Source organism: Ostrinia nubilalis, chromosome 12 (assembly GCF_963855985.1).
Source record: "Ostrinia nubilalis chromosome 12, ilOstNubi1.1, whole genome shotgun sequence".
Lineage (NCBI taxonomy): Eukaryota > Metazoa > Arthropoda > Insecta > Lepidoptera > Crambidae > Ostrinia > Ostrinia nubilalis.
This window is the reverse complement of record NC_087099.1, coordinates 14,879,497-14,900,031: the sequence shown is the minus strand read 5'-3', so window position 1 is coordinate 14,900,031 and position 20,535 is coordinate 14,879,497. Positions and strand designations below refer to the sequence as shown.

At 43.6% G+C, this 20,535-nt stretch overlaps 1 protein-coding gene across 1 annotated transcript in view; it reads left to right on the top strand.

Moving 5' to 3' along the window:
* The window catches only part of LOC135076729 (BTB/POZ domain-containing protein 17), a 28,851-nt gene extending 8,316 nt beyond the window's left edge, over window positions 1-20,535 (top strand). Inside the window, exons 2-19 of the mRNA XM_063971150.1 lie at window positions 475-615; window positions 9,033-9,130; window positions 9,774-9,855; window positions 10,345-10,464; window positions 11,595-11,731; window positions 12,505-12,564; window positions 12,813-12,872; window positions 12,980-13,031; window positions 13,623-13,687; window positions 14,618-14,734; window positions 15,320-15,432; window positions 16,152-16,311; window positions 17,655-17,769; window positions 18,514-18,621; window positions 19,022-19,110; window positions 19,383-19,499; window positions 19,918-19,996; window positions 20,301-20,535. Of these exons, the coding sequence (XP_063827220.1) occupies window positions 475-615; window positions 9,033-9,130; window positions 9,774-9,855; window positions 10,345-10,464; window positions 11,595-11,731; window positions 12,505-12,564; window positions 12,813-12,872; window positions 12,980-13,031; window positions 13,623-13,687; window positions 14,618-14,734; window positions 15,320-15,432; window positions 16,152-16,311; window positions 17,655-17,769; window positions 18,514-18,621; window positions 19,022-19,110; window positions 19,383-19,499; window positions 19,918-19,996; window positions 20,301-20,357 (1,770 nt within the window). The 3' untranslated portion in view covers window positions 20,358-20,535. The remainder of the gene's footprint in view (window positions 1-474; window positions 616-9,032; window positions 9,131-9,773; window positions 9,856-10,344; window positions 10,465-11,594; window positions 11,732-12,504; window positions 12,565-12,812; window positions 12,873-12,979; window positions 13,032-13,622; window positions 13,688-14,617; window positions 14,735-15,319; window positions 15,433-16,151; window positions 16,312-17,654; window positions 17,770-18,513; window positions 18,622-19,021; window positions 19,111-19,382; window positions 19,500-19,917; window positions 19,997-20,300) is intronic.

Genomic DNA, 20,535 nt, shown 5'->3' with positions numbered 1-20,535 from the left:
CTTTTGAAGTAAACAAAAAGACATACGATTATTGGAACTAACTTTGATATGATGGTTCCTTGGGTAACAACACCTTGCTTGAAATGCTTGTAGAAAGTGATATGATGGAATGTAAACATACTTGCAAAATTGCATTGTTTACTTCTTTTGAACACCAATAACAGATGCTTAGTCTCATAAAATTATTTGTAAAAATGCTTAAAAATAATGCTTTGAAATCTATTTGAATATTGTGTTTACATTATTAAGCACAGGTTGGGGGTGTGGCCTAACTAATGATTAGCTAAAAATAGATTTCAACATGTTTTATAACAAAATATTTTTTTTGTTAAGTTGTAAAGCACATCTCTATCTTTGGAAAAACTTGTAAAAATATTTTTAAATGAGTCAGTGTTCATCATTTCAACCACAGGATATCCACTTCTGAACATTTCCCAACTATTAATTTTAATTCTGTTTTAAATTTTTGAGCAGGTGGACAACTCCAAGAGCGTCCTCCTCAAGATCGCCACGTTGTATGCGGAGCAGCTGATGAGCGACCTAGTCTTGGAGGTGGCAGGCGTGGGGTACCCGGTCCACCGGCTCATACTGTGTGCCAGCAGTGAAGTCTTCCAGGTAAATTATCATGTTCACAAGTACAGAAAACCGCACATCAGTCTACTTAATACAATTTTGTTGCTAAATCAGACATTTTGACCAGCATTTTAAAAATATTTATTTTATTTCAAACTTATATGCACATAAAACAGTGTAAATAAGGCGGACTTAATGCCTTTCGGCATTTTCCTCCAGTCAACCTTAGGACCAAACTGAAAATAAAAAAATTATATGTGCAGCAATTTTAGCTTGATGTGCAGTCATTTACAAGGTACCTTCCCAGACGTGGTCACGAGAACACAGTGTCCGTGATTTTAATTTAAAATAGTGCGAAAAATGTCGAAATTCAACGTAGAAAGTGCGTTCAGTGAGCTGCTAAAGAAGATGACTACGCTCGCTGCAAAGATAACAACACAATCATCGCTAATTGAGGCGCTAACCAAGAAAATTGATAGTCAACAACAGACTATTGACAACAATACAGCCACCATAACTGAGCAGAAGAGGGTAATCCACATACTGTCAACGAAGGTGAACGATTATTGTACAAAATCTAAGAGTGAAAAAGACGTATTGGTCAACGTGTCAACCGCTAGACGTGAGAGTGCAAGTGCGACTGAGACAACTGTAAGTACGGAAGGACCGTCATCGCATCAGAAGCTCACTGATCGGGCGCGCCGGGCGACTCAACGTAAAGAACGGGTTGCAACGAAAGGTGCGGCCCCACTTCATAAGCGAGAGCGGTCGGCTACCCGAACTGTAGCGACGACGCCTCGTACCTCACATAGCCCGGCAGGAGGTCCCTCAGAGGGTAATACAAACACACCATCGATGATCGACCAAGAAAAATGGCAACCTGTAAATTCCCGGCGAAAGCATCGCAAATCAACTAAACAGGTGATTACTGGGACAGGTGAAGAAGACGAACTACTACAGACGATAGAAAGAACTAAATATATTCAGGCTTGGTCATTCAAACCTGAAACAAGTACTGAGATGGTAATAAGTTACCTAAATAAAATAACAAAATGTGAAGATTACTACGTCGAGAAACGTCAACTAAAGACCGATCGACATGCTGCATTTATAATTGGAGTTCCCGAGAGGTTATTCGAGCAATTCAAATCGCCTGCAGTGTGGCCCCCGCGCGTTAAGGTATCCGAGTGGTTTCTTGCGCGACCCCGCAGTCAACAGCGGGGGAGCGAATGAGACGACAACAGCGGATACTGAGCCGAGCGCTCAACGAATGCGTATGCAGTGTTGCCAACTCGGATTTTGAAAAAGTCGTAGGACGGATTAGGAAATTACGTAGAAATGGTACAATTTCCATATAGAAAATACGTAGATCTACGTACTTTTTTTTCTGAGTGAAATGAAGAGAGTAGGGGTAGGTAAAAGTAATAAAACGAAAATTTATATTACCCTAAAAGTAGTAAAGTACCTACACTTTTATTGTGTATAATTTTCAGAAATGTTTTCAGACAGGCGCTCACAGCATTTTTTTTCTATGGGGAAATGTCAAAATAACATTAGTTCCGACTTTTGCCACATGCCAAATAACCGTGATCTGACTATTAAAGATGACCCACGCTGAACTGTCCCACCAAACTCAATGACAGGGGGGCGCTACCATCGTTCAACTATATGGTTTCCAACATGGCAAAAATCGGAACTAGCGATCCAGTATTGACGGTGGCGCCCCGCTGTCAATGTCATGGATAGGACAGTTCAGTATAATGGAACTATAACCCATGTGACATGTGTCATCTGTTTTGGCGCGATGTGTTGAGTGGCGAGGCGAGTGGTGTGCACTATAGTATGAAACGGAACGTTTATAACTTTTTCGCGAAAGTAAAGGAAACGATGCCCATTCAGCCTATTTTGCAAATTTGATAGAAAATACGTAGATTCTGGGACTAAAGTTCGTAGGTTTGCAAGGAAGGCTTAAAATACGTAGATCTACGTAAAAATACGTAGAGTTGGCAACCCTGTGCGTATGCCCATTCCGGACTCATCGACGCACAGTAGCAAGGAGACAGCCGCCGATGCATGTTCGAATGTACCACGACAATCACTCACTATATGTCATCAAAACATCGCCTCCCTTGACAAGAAAACGGGTCGTTTAGAAGTGCTATTGTCTAGTGAGCTAAAATGTGATGTGTTAGCTGTTACAGAGCATTGGTTATCTGACAGCAAGTTGAAATGTGTTAGCATAAATAACTATACCTTGGCATCTAGGTTTTGTAGAAAAATAATATCTCACGGTGGGTCGTGTATTTACACAAAAGCAAATGTAAATTGCAACGAAAATGTCGAACTGACGGCGTTGTCGGTCGAACAGTATTGCGAAATATCCGCCATTGATGTTGTAGATTATAGATTAACAATAGTTTGTGTATATCGTACTAACCTAATAAGCTCAACGGACTTTCTATGTCATTTAGATCGCCTGCTCGACAAAATTTGTGACATGGATATTGATTGCGTAATCGTAGGAGATTTTAACATCAATTGTATTGGTGACTTAGGCCCCGTACAGAAGGATTTGATGGACTTGCTCTCGATGCATAATTTTAGAAATGAAGTTGAATTCCCCACTCGTGTATCACCCACGTCCTCGACGTGTCTTGATCACGTATACACAAATTTGACCGAGCCAATATTAACCTCACCGGTGATGACAAACCTAAGTGACCACTTCGCGGTGAGCGCGGAGGTCCAGGTGTGTGCGCCCGCGCGCCCGGGACTGCACTCCCGTGTCTCCCGATCCTACTCACGGGAACGTGTTGCCTTGTTCGTGGCGACCCTCGAGAGTGTAGACTGGTCAGATATAATAACGCGTAGAGGTATCAATGCCGACGCCTTAGCGAGTGCAGTGATTAATGTAATTGTTAATAAGATCTCGATTTGCTTTCCGCTTACAAGTAAACCGGTACGGATTTCGGAAACCTGGATTGACGACAATATTATAGAATGTAAGAACTTTCTTTTTGACTTAATTAGATTAGCAAATAGACTTCCACCAAATGACGTAATGAATAACATAATTGACATTATTAATAAAAAATATATTCAATTAATTGACTCCAACAAATACAATTATTATAGAAATATTATTTTGAATAGTACGAATGCCTCTAAGGCTATGTGGAGGGTAGTGAACTGCGAGAGAGGAAAAACCAGTGCTCCTGCCGCTGATTTTACGGATGTTGTAAAAAATCCGGACGGCCAAGTTTACCAATCCAAGGCAGCCGTAGTTAATGCCATGAATTGTAGGTTCGCGAGTGCCGCAGCGGCCTGCGGTGCGCCTTCCGTCGACACCACTAGGGTCCAAGCGTTACTAAGCGCTGCGTTACCAATCGCAGACCGCTCCATGAGACTAAAACCATTCACTGCGGAAGAGGTCTGGAAAATCATCGTATCTCGTATACCACCTAAACCAACAAACGATATTTACGATATCTCAATGAACGTGTTGCGTAAAGGCGCGAATCAGATCTCAGCTGTGCTATCCGTCATGTTTAATAAATGTCTCGAAGAGGGTGTCTACCCGACTAGCTTTAAGACGAGTAAAATATCACCTCTCTTTAAGGGGAAAGGTAGGCGTGACAATATGGATCAATACCGACCGGTATCAGTGATACCGGCGATCGCTAAAATATTCGAAAACGGACTCAGCACTCGCCTAACAGAGTACCTATGCTCCACAGACACGCTGTCCGACAAACAGTACGCGTACCGCGCCGGCCGCTCGACGACATCGCTCGCGAGAGAGGTAGTGCGCCGAGTAGTAGATGCCCGCGAACGGAAGCAGCATGTGGCAGTGCTTTGCTGCGACCTGTCAAAGGCATTTGACGTTGCTGATCATAAAGCACTATCAATAAAATTGCTGTATTATGGAATCCGTAGTAACGCCCATCGACTGTTAACAGATCTACTATGCCGTCGATCCCAGGTAGTAGTAGGAAATAGAGGCAGATCTAAATCTGAACCCGTAACAACGACAATGGGGGTAGCGCAGGGTTCCTCAGTATCTAACATCCTGTTTTCATTGCTTTTGAATGATCTCCCACAGTACATAAAGACTGGAGACATTTTGATGTACGCTGACGACATTGCTGCGATCGTGCGTGCGCCTGGTATTGATGAACTTGAGTCGAAATTGAACACAACAATATCAGAACTCGGCGTCTGGTTCAGGACTAACGGACTAGTTCTTAACCTGACAAAGACACATTTTATACATTTCTCACTATCCGGGAAATCCGATAGGCCAGTTAGTGTGACATTAGAGGGAACTCGACTTGAACAAGTGCAATCCACTACCTTTTTGGGCTTCGAATTAGATCGGGGCCTGACATGGACCTCGCACATGGATAAGTTGTGTGGCAAGCTGGGGAGCGCGTGCTTCGCATTGACCAGACTATCTCGGGTAGTAGCAGAAGATACGATGCGAACATGTTACTTCGCAACCGTGCACTCGCTGCTGCAGTATGGTGCTGAGCTCTGGGGTCTCGGTGCCGACCGAGAACGGGTATTTAGGATGCAGAAACGCGCTGTGAGGGCCATTGTACAGGTATCGCAGCGAACAACTGTTAGGCCTCACTTCAGAAACCTAGGTATACTCACCCTGCCGTCCATAGTAATTTACCAGGTAGCTGTATACACGCGCGAGAACCTGGACTCATTTGTGAGACATAGGGATCGTCACAACTATAACACTCGCTTCGCCGAAGCACTAGTATCGACTGCAGGTAGACCAGTGGCGGATTTACAAATTTGCCGCTAGTAGGCCATTCAATTTTTGCCGCCCCTACCTACTGACTTTTGAAATTAAATACGTTAGTTTAATCCCGTTATTAGTATGATTGTGAACTTAATGATGTTTCTGTCAGTTACTAGATTATTATTGCAACCCGCTATGTAATGAAGAGTTTAATGTTGACCTAAAAACAGCAGTATGTACTAATCCTAAGGTGGGCAAAGTCGTGACTTAAAAATACCTACACTATATGAACACAGACAAAATAATGTGTGGTCAGTAAACATTGTTTTTGGTAAATATTTTTTATTGGACTTAACAGTGGGTCTAGACAAAGAGCAAATTATAATCGCATACCAGTCGAAAAGTGGTCGAAAAGCCCCTTTTTTGTATGGAGTTTTGACGGATTCGATTTTCGATTCGATCAAAAAGTGCGTTTTGTCTAGGGGGGGCAGTTTCAGTTAATGGTGACAGACAATGAGATCAAATAAGTTTTACATTATTTTCTTGCGAGATTTTAAATTTGCAAAATCATTAATTATATCGACGTATGAAATCTTTTTCATAAGTTCTGACTCTATGCACAAAAGAGATAAAGCATTAATAGGCCAGAACAATTAGATTTTAAATCGGAAATAATTCCTACAAAAGATTTTATTGCTTTAATGGCTTCATTGGTTGCCCATTAAGACTCTCCTAGGTTTTCGACTTCGACGGAGTTGTGCTTAAGTGGTGGGGGCCCCCGAAAGGGGCGCTTTTTAGGTTTTCCGGTTATACCGCGTAAAGGACTTACCCTATCTAAAAGTGGTCTTCCTGACGGTTGAAGGGCATTTAATTTTGCATTAAATAAGACAAAATTCATATGTTTTGGACAAACCGTTCTCGTGCAAATGTTCGGCAAAGTAGAAAATATGTGTATAATTAATGACCCTCTCCACGTCCAATGGCTCGTTACCCGTAGGCTCCCAAGCCTTGTAAAGGGTCGCCTTAACCAGCGTATCCCTGTCAAGGCTCACGAGTTGGATTCGCTTATCCTTGTTCGTCCCAGCCGTTCCTTAACTGCGGTTGCTGCACCTCTTCCTTGCACTCTCCTAAACGACTCTGTGTTACCTAACTAATGTGGCTGCCCCTCTTCCTTGTACCCTCCTGTACGATTGCATTGCTTAGCCATATGCCTGGTCCAAGGTTCGACGCCACAAAATCAACTTCGTACGCGTGAAAATAGTTTAAATACTATTTTCCGTGCTTGCAACATTTTTCTTTACTGCTTCGCCTCTATTAGTCGTAGAGTAATTGTATATATCCTATAGCCTTCCTCAATTTATGAGCTATTCAACACAAAAATAATTATTTCAATCAAACTAGTAATTCTTGAGATTAGCGCGTTCAAACAAACAAACAAAAAACTCTTCAGCGTTTTAATATGAACTTGTTGTTGTTGATTTTTGGCGTCGAACCTTAGACCAGGCATACGGCTAGGCAACGTAGTCCTGCAGGAGGATACAAGGAAGAGGGGCAGCCACAGTAGGTAACACAGAGTCGTTCAGGTGAGTGCCTGGAAGAGGTGCAGCAACCGCAGTTAAGGAACGGCTGGGACGAACAAGGATAGGCGCATCCAGCTCGTAAGCCTTGATAGGGTTACACAGGTTGAGGCGCTCCTTTTCAAGACTTGGAAGCCTGCGGGTAACGAGCCATTGGACGTGGAGAGGGTCATTAATTATACACATATTTTCTACTTTGCCGAACATTTGCACGAGAACGGTTTGTTCAAAACATATGAATTTGGTCTTATTTAATGTTACCTTATGAGCAGAGTATACTCTAATAATCCAAAAACTCTGCAGCATTCGTCCATCCTGAATCCATTTTAGGTAACTCTAAGGGCTCCTGCACACGACGCTGCCACCGCGCCGCCGCCGCGCCGTCGCCGCGCCGCTACACTGTTCATACGCACCGAGTAAAACCTCCGCCGCGCCGCCACCGCGCCAACAAAGCATAATTTCGCGCGCGGCGGCGCGGCGGCTGCGCGGCAGCGGTGTTCACGCGGCGCGTATAATAAGGCCTCAGCCTCGAGTTTAGCGGGCAGCGGCGCGGGAGCGGCGGCGGCGCGGGAGCGGGGCGGGCAACGCAGACCCGTTCTCGAAACAAGCGGGCAGCTCGCGCGGCGCTTTAGCGGCGAAGTGTTGTGTTCGGGGTTGTGTTGTCGAGATATTTGTTTTTATTCGCAAACGAAATGTCTGAACAACGGCGACAATTTTATTTCGATTCAAATTTATTCCTAACGCTCGATTTATTGTGGGCAAAAGAAGGAGTGTGCTGCCCGCTCGTTGCCCGCTCCCGCGCCGCTGTTTTCGAGAACCGGTCTATTTGATTTTACGCATAAGATCCTGCCGCTCCCGCGCCGCCGCCGCTCCCGCCCCGCTGCCCGCTAAACTCGAGGCTGAGGCCTTAACAGTGCAAAGGCGCGGCGACGGCGCGGCGCCGGCGGCGTGGTAGCGGCGTCGTGTGCAGGAGCGCTTACGAAAGTTTTCCAAAATGTTGATGTACATATGTTGACCGAATGTTGTAAATGTCAAGGGAATCACATGTACGATAAAATTTATAAAAGATAGTAAATTTTAAAATGCACTAAATTCCTTTAAATTGCAATAGCTTAAGTTCTACAAAAATGTACAGTTTTCGTTTCCTTGAATTTTCAAAAGTGAATTTTCTTCTGGGCTACCCTGTAAAACAATACTTACACGAAGTTGTGGAGATAATATGGTGCTCGTGCTAGGCTCCGAAGATCCTGTGTTACTTAAGAGTTTTTTATTTTATTTTTATTGAAACGCTATTGGAATATTTTAAAATTCATGATCAAATAAGTACCTAAGTATATATTACAGTGCGTTTATTAATCGTTTATTTATATATGGATTGTGTAGGTATACGTATAATTATCTTTTTTTTCCGGTAAAAAAATTTGCTAAATTTGCCGCCCCTCTAAATCTGCCGCCCTAGGCACTGGCCTACTTGGCCTATTGGTAAATCCGCCACTGAGGTAGACTACGAAAGTCTGACTCTTTGACGCACGTATTGGGGCCTAAAGTATACAACCGATTGCCTAAAATAGTGAAAGAAGCGGTATCACTCCATTCTTTCAAATTTCAATTAAAAAAGTGGTTGATCGAGCCGGCGTTCTATAAAATTGACGAACTGTTTAGAATTTAATTATTATTGACACTATTTATTTTGACATTTAATTGACATTAATTCTATTTGTATTATTAATTTATTTGGACATGATGTGTATTTCTTTCTTATTAATACTGCAATTGTTTATGATTAATAAGAAAATATATTGAAAATTTGACATGTAATGAACATTATGAATAAATTTCTTATTCTTATTCTTATTCTTAACTTTGTTGAAACATTCTTTAGTATCTGAGATTATTCTATTCTACATTTTTGGTAACCTGCACTTTTTGTCAATTTTGCTCACTTTGTCATTGTGCTTAAAATCAACACAAAATTAATATTTCTAAGCAAATTAGTAAAATCTTACTAAAACATATTATTTATTATTATCTATTTAAACATATAATTTAGGTTAAACTTGATATTGTGCTGTGTACTATCCTTAAATAAATAAAACAAAAGTATAAAAATTATTACAATTTTGTTCCAGGTCATGTTGATGAACCGTGAATGGAGCGAATGGCGGGAGAGCCGCGTGGTACTGCAGGAGACACCAACCGCCGCTTCTGTGTTCCCGCATTTTTTGAAGTAATTCACTATTAAAAAATTTTCCACACTAAGGCGATTATCACACTACACCGCGCTCCGCCGCGGTACGCGGGATGACAGATTTAATCATTGTATGCAAGTACCTCAGTTTGTATAGAAAACACGCGCGGCACAACACACTGACAACGCGTCTGCGCGCGGGATTCGTTATATGTAATCACGCGGACCGCGGCGGAGCGCGGTGCTGTGTGATAATCGCCTAAGAGCGCTTTTACATTTAGGCGACTTTAGCAGCACGAGAAACCCGCGACAGACGCGCTGCCGATAATTTCATACTTTAAGACAGCGAATGCCTCCTTCACATTATAAAAACGCCGCTGCCTCGCTGCTGTCGCGCTTCTAACGCCTAAAGGTAGTCTTTCGAACTAAGCGTCACAGACGCAGCGTCTTAGCTTTGGTCTTAAAGGTAGCCTTTCGAAGCGAGTTAGTGACGCGGCGTTGGTGGCACAAGACCAAACCTAAAGACGCTGCGTCTGTGACGCTTAGTTCGAAAGGCTACCTTTAAGTGATGGCGTCTAAATGACAAGATTACGGGTCCTAATCCCATCTGAGACAGTCAATTTCAAGTTCCAAATCATGAGTATGTTAAGAAATATGCCACATCTATATTTGGTCTTTTCAGGTACTTTTACACTGGACAAATTCGGATATCCCATCAGACTGTGCTTCCCGTATTATCGCTGGCTGATAAATACAATGTTAAGGTACATTTATTTAACCATTAAAATGTGTATTTTTAAATACGTAGAGAAATTAAATCTAGTTTCGAGCGTCACTAGGCGTCACTTCATAATATCGGCCTTAGGCTAAGAAGTCATGGCGCGATTTTCACCCGCGCCCGCGGCGGTTGCGGGCCCGCAGCTTCGGTAGAATGCAGATACTTATGTTAAAACTAATGCATAACTCACGACGCGGTTTTCGCCCGCAGCGGGCGCGGTTGTAATCGGGTCCAGCTTCGCGCGGGCGAAAACCGCCCGATCGGCGGGCGACCATTTTGTTCCAGTGACTTAGCACGCGGCGCAATTTAAAATCACGCCGTGAGTTCTTTGAATAACCGCGCAAATAACGGCTCCTGTGAGTTTTGAAATAAAACCGCAATTCCACAACCGCCGCGGGCGCAGGTGAAAAACGCGCCGTGAATTCTTAGACTTAGAGTCCACATTGCATTTTCCCTTAATCTTATCATTCCCCAGGACCTGGTGACGCTGTGCCTGACGTATATGTCGCAGCACATCGCGCAGGCTGCCAAGCGCGGCCAGCTCATCGCCTGGATGCAATATACCATGGCTTGTGGCCATAATGACGTCGCCAAGGTAGGTCTCCTTCGTTTCTTCAGTTGGCCTGGGCAAAGTAACAAGGTTTTTAAAGGCCACAGCAGACATACTTTTAGAAGCGGCAATCGGCGATTTTGCAGTACTATCTTGACTGCATGCGTTCGGACGCGGTGTTGGAATAGCGCGTTTTTTTTAATATAATGTAACTAGCTTTCCGCCCCCGGCTTCGCCCACTTGGAATTTTGTCTGTCACAGAAAAACTTTATCGCGCGCGTCCCTGTTTCAAAACCCGGGATAAAAACTATCCTATGTCCTTTCCCGGGACTCAAACTATCTCTATGCCAAATTTCTTCAAAATCGGTTCGGTGGTTTAGGCGTGAAAGAGAGACAGACAGAGCTACTTTCGCATTTATAATATTAGTATAGATTAGTATAGATATTAGTGTATTGCACAAATTACTAATAGTCCCGTTAGCCCCTCGTAATAAGCTAAATATGCTTGTATCACAAGTGAGCTCACCACAATAGTATAGCGGCGGCGGGGCTCGAATTCGCGTTCCTCGGATTAAGAGTCGACTAGTCCGACCCTGTCACCGTTCGGCTATCGTGGCTTTAGCAACTCCTGTCGCTCCATTGAGCTTCGGAAACGCGACTCAATCGTTGCTTTTGGCGTTTTTCAGTGCGCGCCGGTGTGAAATGGGTGGTTTTTGCATTCAGCTTCTAAAAAGCGGCTAAATCACTGATTGTTGATGCTAAAAGTAGTATGTGTTTCTGTGGCTCTAAATACAAAATATTAGCAACGAAAGGATTAACGCTGATTTGGCTATCAAATTACACCTGAGGAACGCGGGGAGTCGTACGGGATAACAAAAATATATTCCTATGAGGTATTCGAACGTTGGCCGCGAGATAGAACGCCATAAGCCGAGAGCCTTCTAAAGTATCAGTGTGTTGTGTACTGATGATTGATGGCTTGATTTGGCAAATTATGGTATTGGTGAATAAGTTGGTTTCAGACTATTTATATTTAATACCCAATTTGTGAGTGAGTATGTGTGTGAATCTAATAAAAAATACTAAAAATCTGTACACTCCAGTAAATGCGTAGTGTACATGAGAAAAATAGGTTTTATTAGTATTACAGAAGGTTCAATTTCCAATGCCCGCAGGCGTGCCAGAACTTCGTGAAGTGGAACCTGGAGTGGGTGTGGTCGGACGCGGAGCTGGCCGAGCTGGACGGCGAGACGCTGCTGGCGCTGCTGCAGCAGAGCGACCTCGTGCTGCACAACGAGATGAGCCTTTACCAGTGAGTTGTGGACTTTATTGTCTGGGGTACAGGCAGCGTTGCCAGTTTTTTTTTTCGCCAAGTCGGGACTTTGGTACTTTTTGAGTGAAAATAGCGGGATTCTTCCGTCAGAAGCGGGACATAGCAAAAAAACGTATAATCAAAGGTTTTCAAATATTAATCTTTTTATTTCACTTAAAATTACGTTTACGTGACAATAGATAGCAAAAGTAGCCATAGAAAATGTATTTTAACAAAAAAATAATATTTTACATCAGATTTACTCTATCGTTAAATTCGTCTTTAGAATAAAAAAAGAAAAATATTAAAAAAGTTTTATTCTTTAGAATAATATGGCGTTTCAAACAATAGTCTGGTGAAGTGAGTGTCTCTCTCCGAAAAGCGGGACCGAGCCTGTCCCGCGCGGGACATTTAAATTTGATTTAAAATCGGGACGTCCCGCCAAAATCGGGACGTCTGGCAACGCTGGGTACAGGGCTCCAAATTGCTTGAGTTTGTGGAGAACATAGGGCACAAAGTCCTTTGACTGGCGGACCACTTTTTGAGATTTATAGTTCTACCAGCAGAGCGACCTCGTGCTGCACAACGAGATGAGCCTTTACCAGTGAGTGAGCTTTATTGTCTAGGACATTGGGTTCCAAACAGCTTGACTCTAGGTTAGAAAATCCTTTGACTCACGGACAACTTCTTGAGATGAGCTCTAATAGTGAATTATAGTCTTTATTGTCTGGGGTACAGGGCTCCAAATTGCTTGAGTCCGTCTAGGTCAATAGGTCACAAAGTCTGCTGCAGCAGAGCGACCTCGTGCTGCACAACGAGATGAGCCTCTACCAGTGAGTGAGCTTTATTGTCTAGGGCATAGGGCTCCAATGAGGGCTATCGTTTTTATACTTAACAGTTGGTACCCCTTGCGATTGACAGGACCTTACTCTACAGTGGTGCCATCTTGATGAGTGCAAATGCGATAGTCCTCCTACAACTTTAGCACTCACCAGTTGGTGCCACTGTCTTCGCTACTAGCAAGGTAAACTGGTGAGCACTAAAACGATAGCCCTCATTGTATGAGTGTCTAGATCAATAGATCACAAAGTCTGCTGCAGCAGAGCGACCTCGTGCTGCACAACGAGATGAGCCTTTACCAGTGAGTTGTGGACTTTATTGTCTAGGGTATAAGAATCCAAATTGCTTGACTCAAATTAGGTCAGTAAGGCCCAAAATCGCGGAAACCTTATAAGATGTGTATTAAAGCGCTGCTCCAGCAGAGCGACCTCGTGCTGCACAACGAGATGAGCCTCTACCAGTGAGTGAGCTTTATTGTCTAGGGCATAAGTCTCTAAATTGCTTGAATCACTTCAGGTCAATAGGGCGCAAAATCCTTAGATTTTTGAGATAAGCTTCTACCAGTGAGTGAGCTTTATTATCTAGGGCATAAGTCTGTAAATTGCTTGAGTTTGTGGAGGACATAAGGCACAAAATCCCTTGACTGGCGGACCACTTTTTGAGATTTATAGTTCTACCAGCAGAGCGACCTCGTGCTGCACAACGAGATGAGCCTCTACCAGTGAGTTGTGGACTTAATTGTCTGGGGCATAAGTCTCTAAATTGCTTGAATCTCTCTGGGTCGATAGGGCACAAAGTCCTTTGACTCGCGAACAACTACTTAAGATGAGCCTCTACCAATGAGTTGTATGTAGTCTCTAATGTCTAGGGTATAAGTTTCTAAATTGCTTGACTTACTCTAGGTCAATAGGGCGCAAAATCCTTTGACTCAGGAACAATTTTTTGAGATGACTAGTGAGTGAGCTCTATTTTCTAGGGTATAGAGATCCAAACTGCTTAAGTCTGTCGACCTGTCAGTCACAAAGTCCTTTGAGTCGCGGAAGCCTTTAAGATGCGCTTCAAAGCGCTGCTGCAGCAGAGCGACCTCGTGCTGCACAACGAGATGAGCCTTTACCAGTGAGTTGTGGACTTTATTGTCTGGGGCACAGGGTCCCAAACTGCTTGAAAAATAAATTGATATTACCATTATTTTGACCCCAGTACGAGAATGTAGAGCTTGTGTTACTACCAAACATCGCTGTAAGATTATGATCGTCATAAGTCTCTAAATACCGGAATACGTAGCGTATAAATAAACGTACCGGAAAACGCAGCGTGGGACGTCCACCCACAAGGTGGACCGACGACCTGATAAAGGTAGCGGGAAGGCGCTGGATGCAGGCCGCTACCAACCGTGCGATGTGGAAGTCATTGGGGGAGGCCTATGTTCAGCAGTGGACGTCCTGTGGCTGAAATGATGATGATGATGATGAAGTCTCTAAATTGATTGACTCATTCTAGGTCAATAGGGCGTAAGATCCTTTGACTTGCGCATCACTTTTTGAGATAAGCCTCTACCAATGAGTTGTAGTCTCTATTGGCTAGGACATAGGGCTCCAAACTGCTTGAAGACTCAAGCAGACTCTTAGGTCAATAGGTTACAAAGTCTGCTGCAGCAGAGCGACCTAGTGCTGCACAACGAGATGAGCCTCTACCAGTGAGTTGTGGACTTTATTGTCTGGGGTACAGGGCTCCAAACTGCTTGATTCTGTCGAGGACATAGGTTACAAAATCCTTTGACTTGCGGACCACTTTTTAATTTAAGTCTATCAATAAGCTGGTCTGGGGCATACGTCTCTAAACTGCTTGACACTGTTTAGGCCAAGTCACAAAGTCCATTCTTTCTTGATTTACTTTAAACATATACTGGGGAGTTCAAGCTCTATTTGTCTGGGGCATAGGCCTTCAATTCAAAATATTTGTCTCGCGGTCCACTTCTTGAATCTAGCCTAGATCAGTGAATTCTAGTTATATGTTGGTGATGATTGTGGTTGTTATTGTCTACAGTTTCGTGGTGCGGTGGCTAAGCAAGCAGCGCACGCGACTGGACGCGCAGGGGCTTGGTGAAGCGGAAGCCAAACTGCACTGGGACTCGCTGGTCGCTGCTGTCTTCTCGCACGTCAGGTCAGTGGATAGAATTAGAACTTTTATTCTATTAATACTAGATACAAAGTTGTAACCCGACTACGTATCACTGCAATATAGCACCTTTCATGAATAGAAATCCGTCACCACTACCAAGAGCCAGGCTGGCGTGTGAGTGACGAGTGTCCTGGTGCTCTAAAAAGGTGCTGTTCCGTCCTAAAAAAAAGGGATATACTCGGATATAAGAAGGAGGTGGATATACTCCACTAAAACAATCATTGCCCGAGTGGCGGTATCACAATTATCTGACCGAAACCTTGGAATTCCATGATATCGCCGGCAACGGTCCACCCTTACCATTCCCATAACCATAGCCACCCAATGGATGTGGTAAGAGTGCCCCCGCACCCCCAGCCTGCTGTCCACCATCTAAGAAAAGAAAAGAACATTTGTACGACCGCTTTCTCCTTCCCTTGCGGAACACTGAACCGAGACAATCATTTTTCCGTTTGCGCTCCGCAGGCTCCGCTGCTTTCTTCTGTGAGATGACTTTAGACTTTTTCGCAGGAGTGCAATATAGCGCCTATTACAATAGCGTTAAGGTTGACATTCACGTGTGCGCAGGTTCCCGATGATGTGCCCGAACCAGCTGGCCAAGCTGCTGCTGTGCCCGCTGACGCAGGAGCATAAGGAGTTCTTCATGGAGCGCATGGCCATCGCTATGAGCTACCAGTCAGGTATGCGTCAACACCCTGTATAACAATCGTGAGCTACTAGTCAGGTACGCAATAACACTCTGTACAGACGTGAGCTACCAGTCAGGTACGCGTCATCGCCCTGTATAATAGCTAGGAGCTTCCAGTCGGGTATTCATCAACACCCTGTATAATAGCCATGAGCTACCAGTCAGGTATGCATCAACACCCTGTATAATACCCATGAGCTACTAGTTAAATACGCGCCGTAAACCTGTAATATTGCAGTAAGATACTCAAGTACGCACTATTTCCTTGTATGATTGCCATGAACTATCAGTGAATTACTGTATTTGTGTACCATTGTAAAACCACCAAGTATGTCTTCGTGGGGCACTGGGAAAAGATATGACATGGCTGCCGTATTTATATTTCCGACATCATCCGTTGATTTAATTAAATTGTTATTTTGAGATGACAATGTATTCGCGTACTTCATGTAGATATATCAAAAGTAATAAGGGCATATTATGCTAAAACTTGTGCGGGCGCATTTTACATTGAAATGCACGCTAGCAGCGTACTTCCACCGAAGTTCCACCCCTTGCCGCACGTTCTGAAATACGTATCTACTGCTCCTACTATTATTCGATACGGGCCCGCGCGAGTTTTCGCGGAGACCCTAAATATTAGTGATGTCAGATAGTCACCATACGCCGTTATAGCTGTGCAACTGCGATTTTCAAATTCCTTCCACTCAGGTCAATACGAGCGCGTGGCAGAAGTGCAGCAATCGGAAGCGGGCCGCATGCTGTTCACACCGCGCCTCTACACCGAGGACACGTGGGGCTCCGTGCTTGGGGTTGACAACTTCCACTCGCTGGCCTGCTACCACACGAGGACCTTCATCTTCAGCACCAGGTAGGGTTATACTTAAGAGCCTCCACTAAAATTCGCGCAGGCGGCCCGCACGCCGTGCGAACGCGAAAAATAATGTAGTATGTACAGTCGCGGAATGAAAAGGTTCGTCACCTTAGTGTCGGTTTTCGCTTGCACTAGATACTGTAAGAGTCAAACCTGCCAACTTAACCGTGCAAGAACCAGTGCTGCTAACATTTAAATAAATATGACGTTTGCTAACGAATAAGGTTTTGCTTGTTTATTTATCTATCCCATCAGTGCAATGTTACAAAATGTAGTTTTTTTTAATAGAAATAATAATGGCAGGTTGAACCAACAAGAAGGTTTTAGTTTATCAATCATAATAATCTTCTTGACAAGATAAATCGTCAAACAACTTTGATCTGAATAATTTTGAACTTTACTGACGAACAGCTAAAGATTATTTTCTCTAACTCGAGATTATTCTGTAACATAGTTTTAAAAGGTAATATGTGCTCGCGATTCGTTGAAGGAATCAATTTGAAAACTGATGAACCTTTTCATTCCGCGACTGTACAAGCAACGCATGTGTGTGACGTGTTTCCACATACGCAGCGTAAGGTGGTTGCACGCCATGGGTGTGAATTTCTGCACCTGATCCGTGCACCCGCGCTAGTTTTAGCGTAGGGACGTAGTTATGTGAATACAGCAAGTGGGAATAGTTCTTTTGTTTGACATCTGTCACATTAATTCTAAAGAAGACGCTTTGATGAATGAAAATACTTGTCGTTATACATAAAAAAAAATGTGGGATCAAATTTTTGAACTTCAGGTGATCCAAATTGCGGGCAAAAATCGATTTCATTATTGCGTATCTTTTTAGGTGACGTGCGACCTAATACAAAGTGGGGTCTACCCGGGGCTTACCATTTTTTCATAGGTACATAGAGTATTAGCAATTGGTAAATAAAAATTACTAATAATCCCGTTAACCTTTTATGGTAAGCAATTAATTGATATTTATTGTCAGTGGTGCATAATCTTTTCTTAAAGGTTTTAAACCTTTGTTTGTCACCTGTCATCCACTTTGCAATGGAGGGAAGTCGAACCTTAATTTCGAACTCCTCCTATGTTCTTCTGATTAATTTCGTTGCGGGTCCAATGACAGTTTAACTTTCCCCCGGGACAAACTTGACCTTCATTGGTTGGGTTTTTGTGGCGGTCAAGCTGTAGATCCTGGCTACACAGGAGTTGCAGTGGTGGGAACGAGAGGTAGGAATAGTCCTGTTATGGTAAGCAAAATGTGCTTGTGTTACGAGAACCCGCGATCCACGGATCACGAGTCGGCCTCAATACATTTGTTAACCCGTTCGCCGCCGCAGGTCGTCGATGGCGGAGGTGTGCTCGGAGCGGCCGGCGGAGTGGTCGGTGGACCTGTACCCTAAGGGCGTGTGGTTCCGCAAGAGCCTGCTCATCGTCTGGGCCGGAACCTTCGACGTGAGTCCACTTATACTAACATTCCATCATTCAAATTTATTCAGAACCTGGGCCCTTTCCAGGACGCTTATACATATTATAAACTTACTAGCTTTCCGCCCGCGGCTTCGCCCGCGTGGTATTTTGTCTGTCACAGAAAAACTTTATCGCGCGCGTCCCTGTTTCGAAAACCGGGATAAAAACTATCCTATGTCCTTTCTCGGAACTCAAACTATGTCCTTGCCAAATTTCATCAAAATCGGTTCAGTGGTTTAGGCGTGAAAGAGAGACAGACTGACAGACAGAGTTATTATATTATTAGTATAGATAATACATTCTGCAACATGATTTCGTTACAGCGGTGGCGTAGCATGGGTTGGCACCCGGGGCGATTTTTGGGCGCCGCCACTGTTTCGTCATGTGCCAGTGGTGATACGATACTGGCACCATATTTCGTTTGCGCTAGAGCTAAAATAGGATAGGATTTTAGCTAACAAACTGTAGTTTCAGTAGTCACCTAACAAAAGTAATCTATACTTGGTATTAGATTTCATTAGTCCCTGTAGTTGTGTCCTGAAAGGGGCGTCCAAAAAAGTGGTGCTCACATTACAGCTAACTGAAAATAATTTATTTATTTTTATTTAATCTTACCATCCTGCCGATCTCAATACCATGAGATGCATGCCCATTGTTCGCAAGTGGATCCGCTCCTGACACTTACTGACCCGATGATGTCATGTGTACTGAATGGTTAATTCACTGCAGGTGCCAGAGGTGGTACTGCGGACGGTGCGCATCGCGATCACGTGCCAGAACTGTCCCGAGCGCGCGCCCGACGACTGGGCCGGGCCCGAGCCCGACGTCAGGGTCAAGGTACAGTGCCCAGAATCATCATCATCGTCATTTCAGCCATAGGACGTTCACTGCTGAACATAGTCCTCCCTCAATGACTTCCACATCGCACGATTCGTAGCGACCTGCATCAGGTACTCGATGCTATGATGATGATTGCTACCTTTATCAGGTCGGCGGTCCACCTTGTGGGTGGATGTCCCACGCTGCGTTTTCCGGTACGTCCCAGAATGTTACACTGTATTTATTTACAGGGTGTACTAAAAATAATATCAAACCGAAGCCCAGAGGTATCACAAAGGCTCCTCGAATTATCTCCATGTGTGTTCCGCCATTTTTGACTGTTTTCGAGTTATGACTTTTTTAAAAGAAGAGAAATTGTACTGCAAAATTTTCAAGCTACTTTTGGGAACTTTTTCAGATTGGAATCTTAGTATGGGGAGTGCAGAAAGGTGTAGAACACGTCTCTTCTGTCGTAGAGAGGGTGCATCGATTCTCATCGCAAAACAGGTGAGTTTAGTTATCTACAATGTCAATTGGGACATGTAAAAGTGCTCTTTGGGAGTCTACTTGCAAGTAAACGATTTTTAGTTTTGATTTTTGAGACGGATAATATTTAAGAGATTACGTTCAGAAGATGGTCACAAGAAGTATTAATGAAGAAGCCTCATTGATAATGGGGCTACGCAGGTCTACCAAAGTTCAATATTTTTAATGCCTCATTAAAATTTTTCATTAAACCTACTGAAAAAAAATTTCGTTATCACATGACTGTTTCGCAGAGTGCTCAACATTGACGGAGCGTTGGACTTTGACGAGTTAAACACTCCACTTTACACGCCGTCCGCCAGCGAGGCCACCACCACCATAGAGCCGCCCGTCACCCACAAGGGACCCACGTGAGTCACATTACAATAAAGTATTCTATTATGATTATGTCTGTTGTTTGACCCCCATAGTACAAGCTTGTTTAATTTGAGACTAAACGGCGCTGTGTTAAATGTAGGGGCTGGCAGTGTCGGTTCGACAGTATTTCTTACATAATATTTTATAAAATCTATACTAATATTATAAATGCGAAAGCAACTGTCTGTCTGTCTTGTTTTCACGCCTAAACCACTGAAGCGATTTTGATGAACTTTGGCATAGAGTTAGTTTGAGTCCCGGGAAAGGACATAGGATAGTTTTTATCCCGGTTTTTGAAACAGGGACGCGCGCGATAAAGTTTTTCTGTTACAGACAAAATTCCACGCGGGCGGAAAGCTAGTAAACAATAATGTGAGAAACTTACTCATGTAATTTCGCTTACTATTTCAGTCGGTGTCCAAAATGTACAGACACTAGCGACGATCCAGAACCGAGGCATCTATTGGGACCCAACAGGGATCAATTACGGGTAAGTTTTAAGAAATAATTACGTTTATAAATCTTTAAATCGACTCATAAATGAATAAACCCGTTAATGAGCATACAAAGTCGTATGCTTAGGGCTGACATACAATATCATCGTGCCCCACAAATCATGCCAGTTGATGTTTAAAATTTTGAAACACAAATTATTATGAATTGAATGTATTTCTCCATTTGGAGATTATCTATGTGACACGAAAAAAACCTCTATTCCTTGAGTTCAGGGGAATAAACCAACCTGTGTCACTACTATTAGGTCTATTTCATAACTATAATCATTTTTTCTACAGATACAAGTAGTAATCGTCCCGCTAACGGACTACTGTCACGTGGGCGACGCGGCGTGACGCCCACGACCCGCCGTGACGTCACGCGGACGCTCAGTGCTCGGTGTGAGACGTTAACCAATGCAGCGGTCAAGTGCGAACGCTTACTGTACTGTACTACTAGACAAGCTGTTCCGATAAAGAAATAACCAGCTATAGTCAAACGATGCTGAAACGTCAAGTTGCAAAAATTGGAATT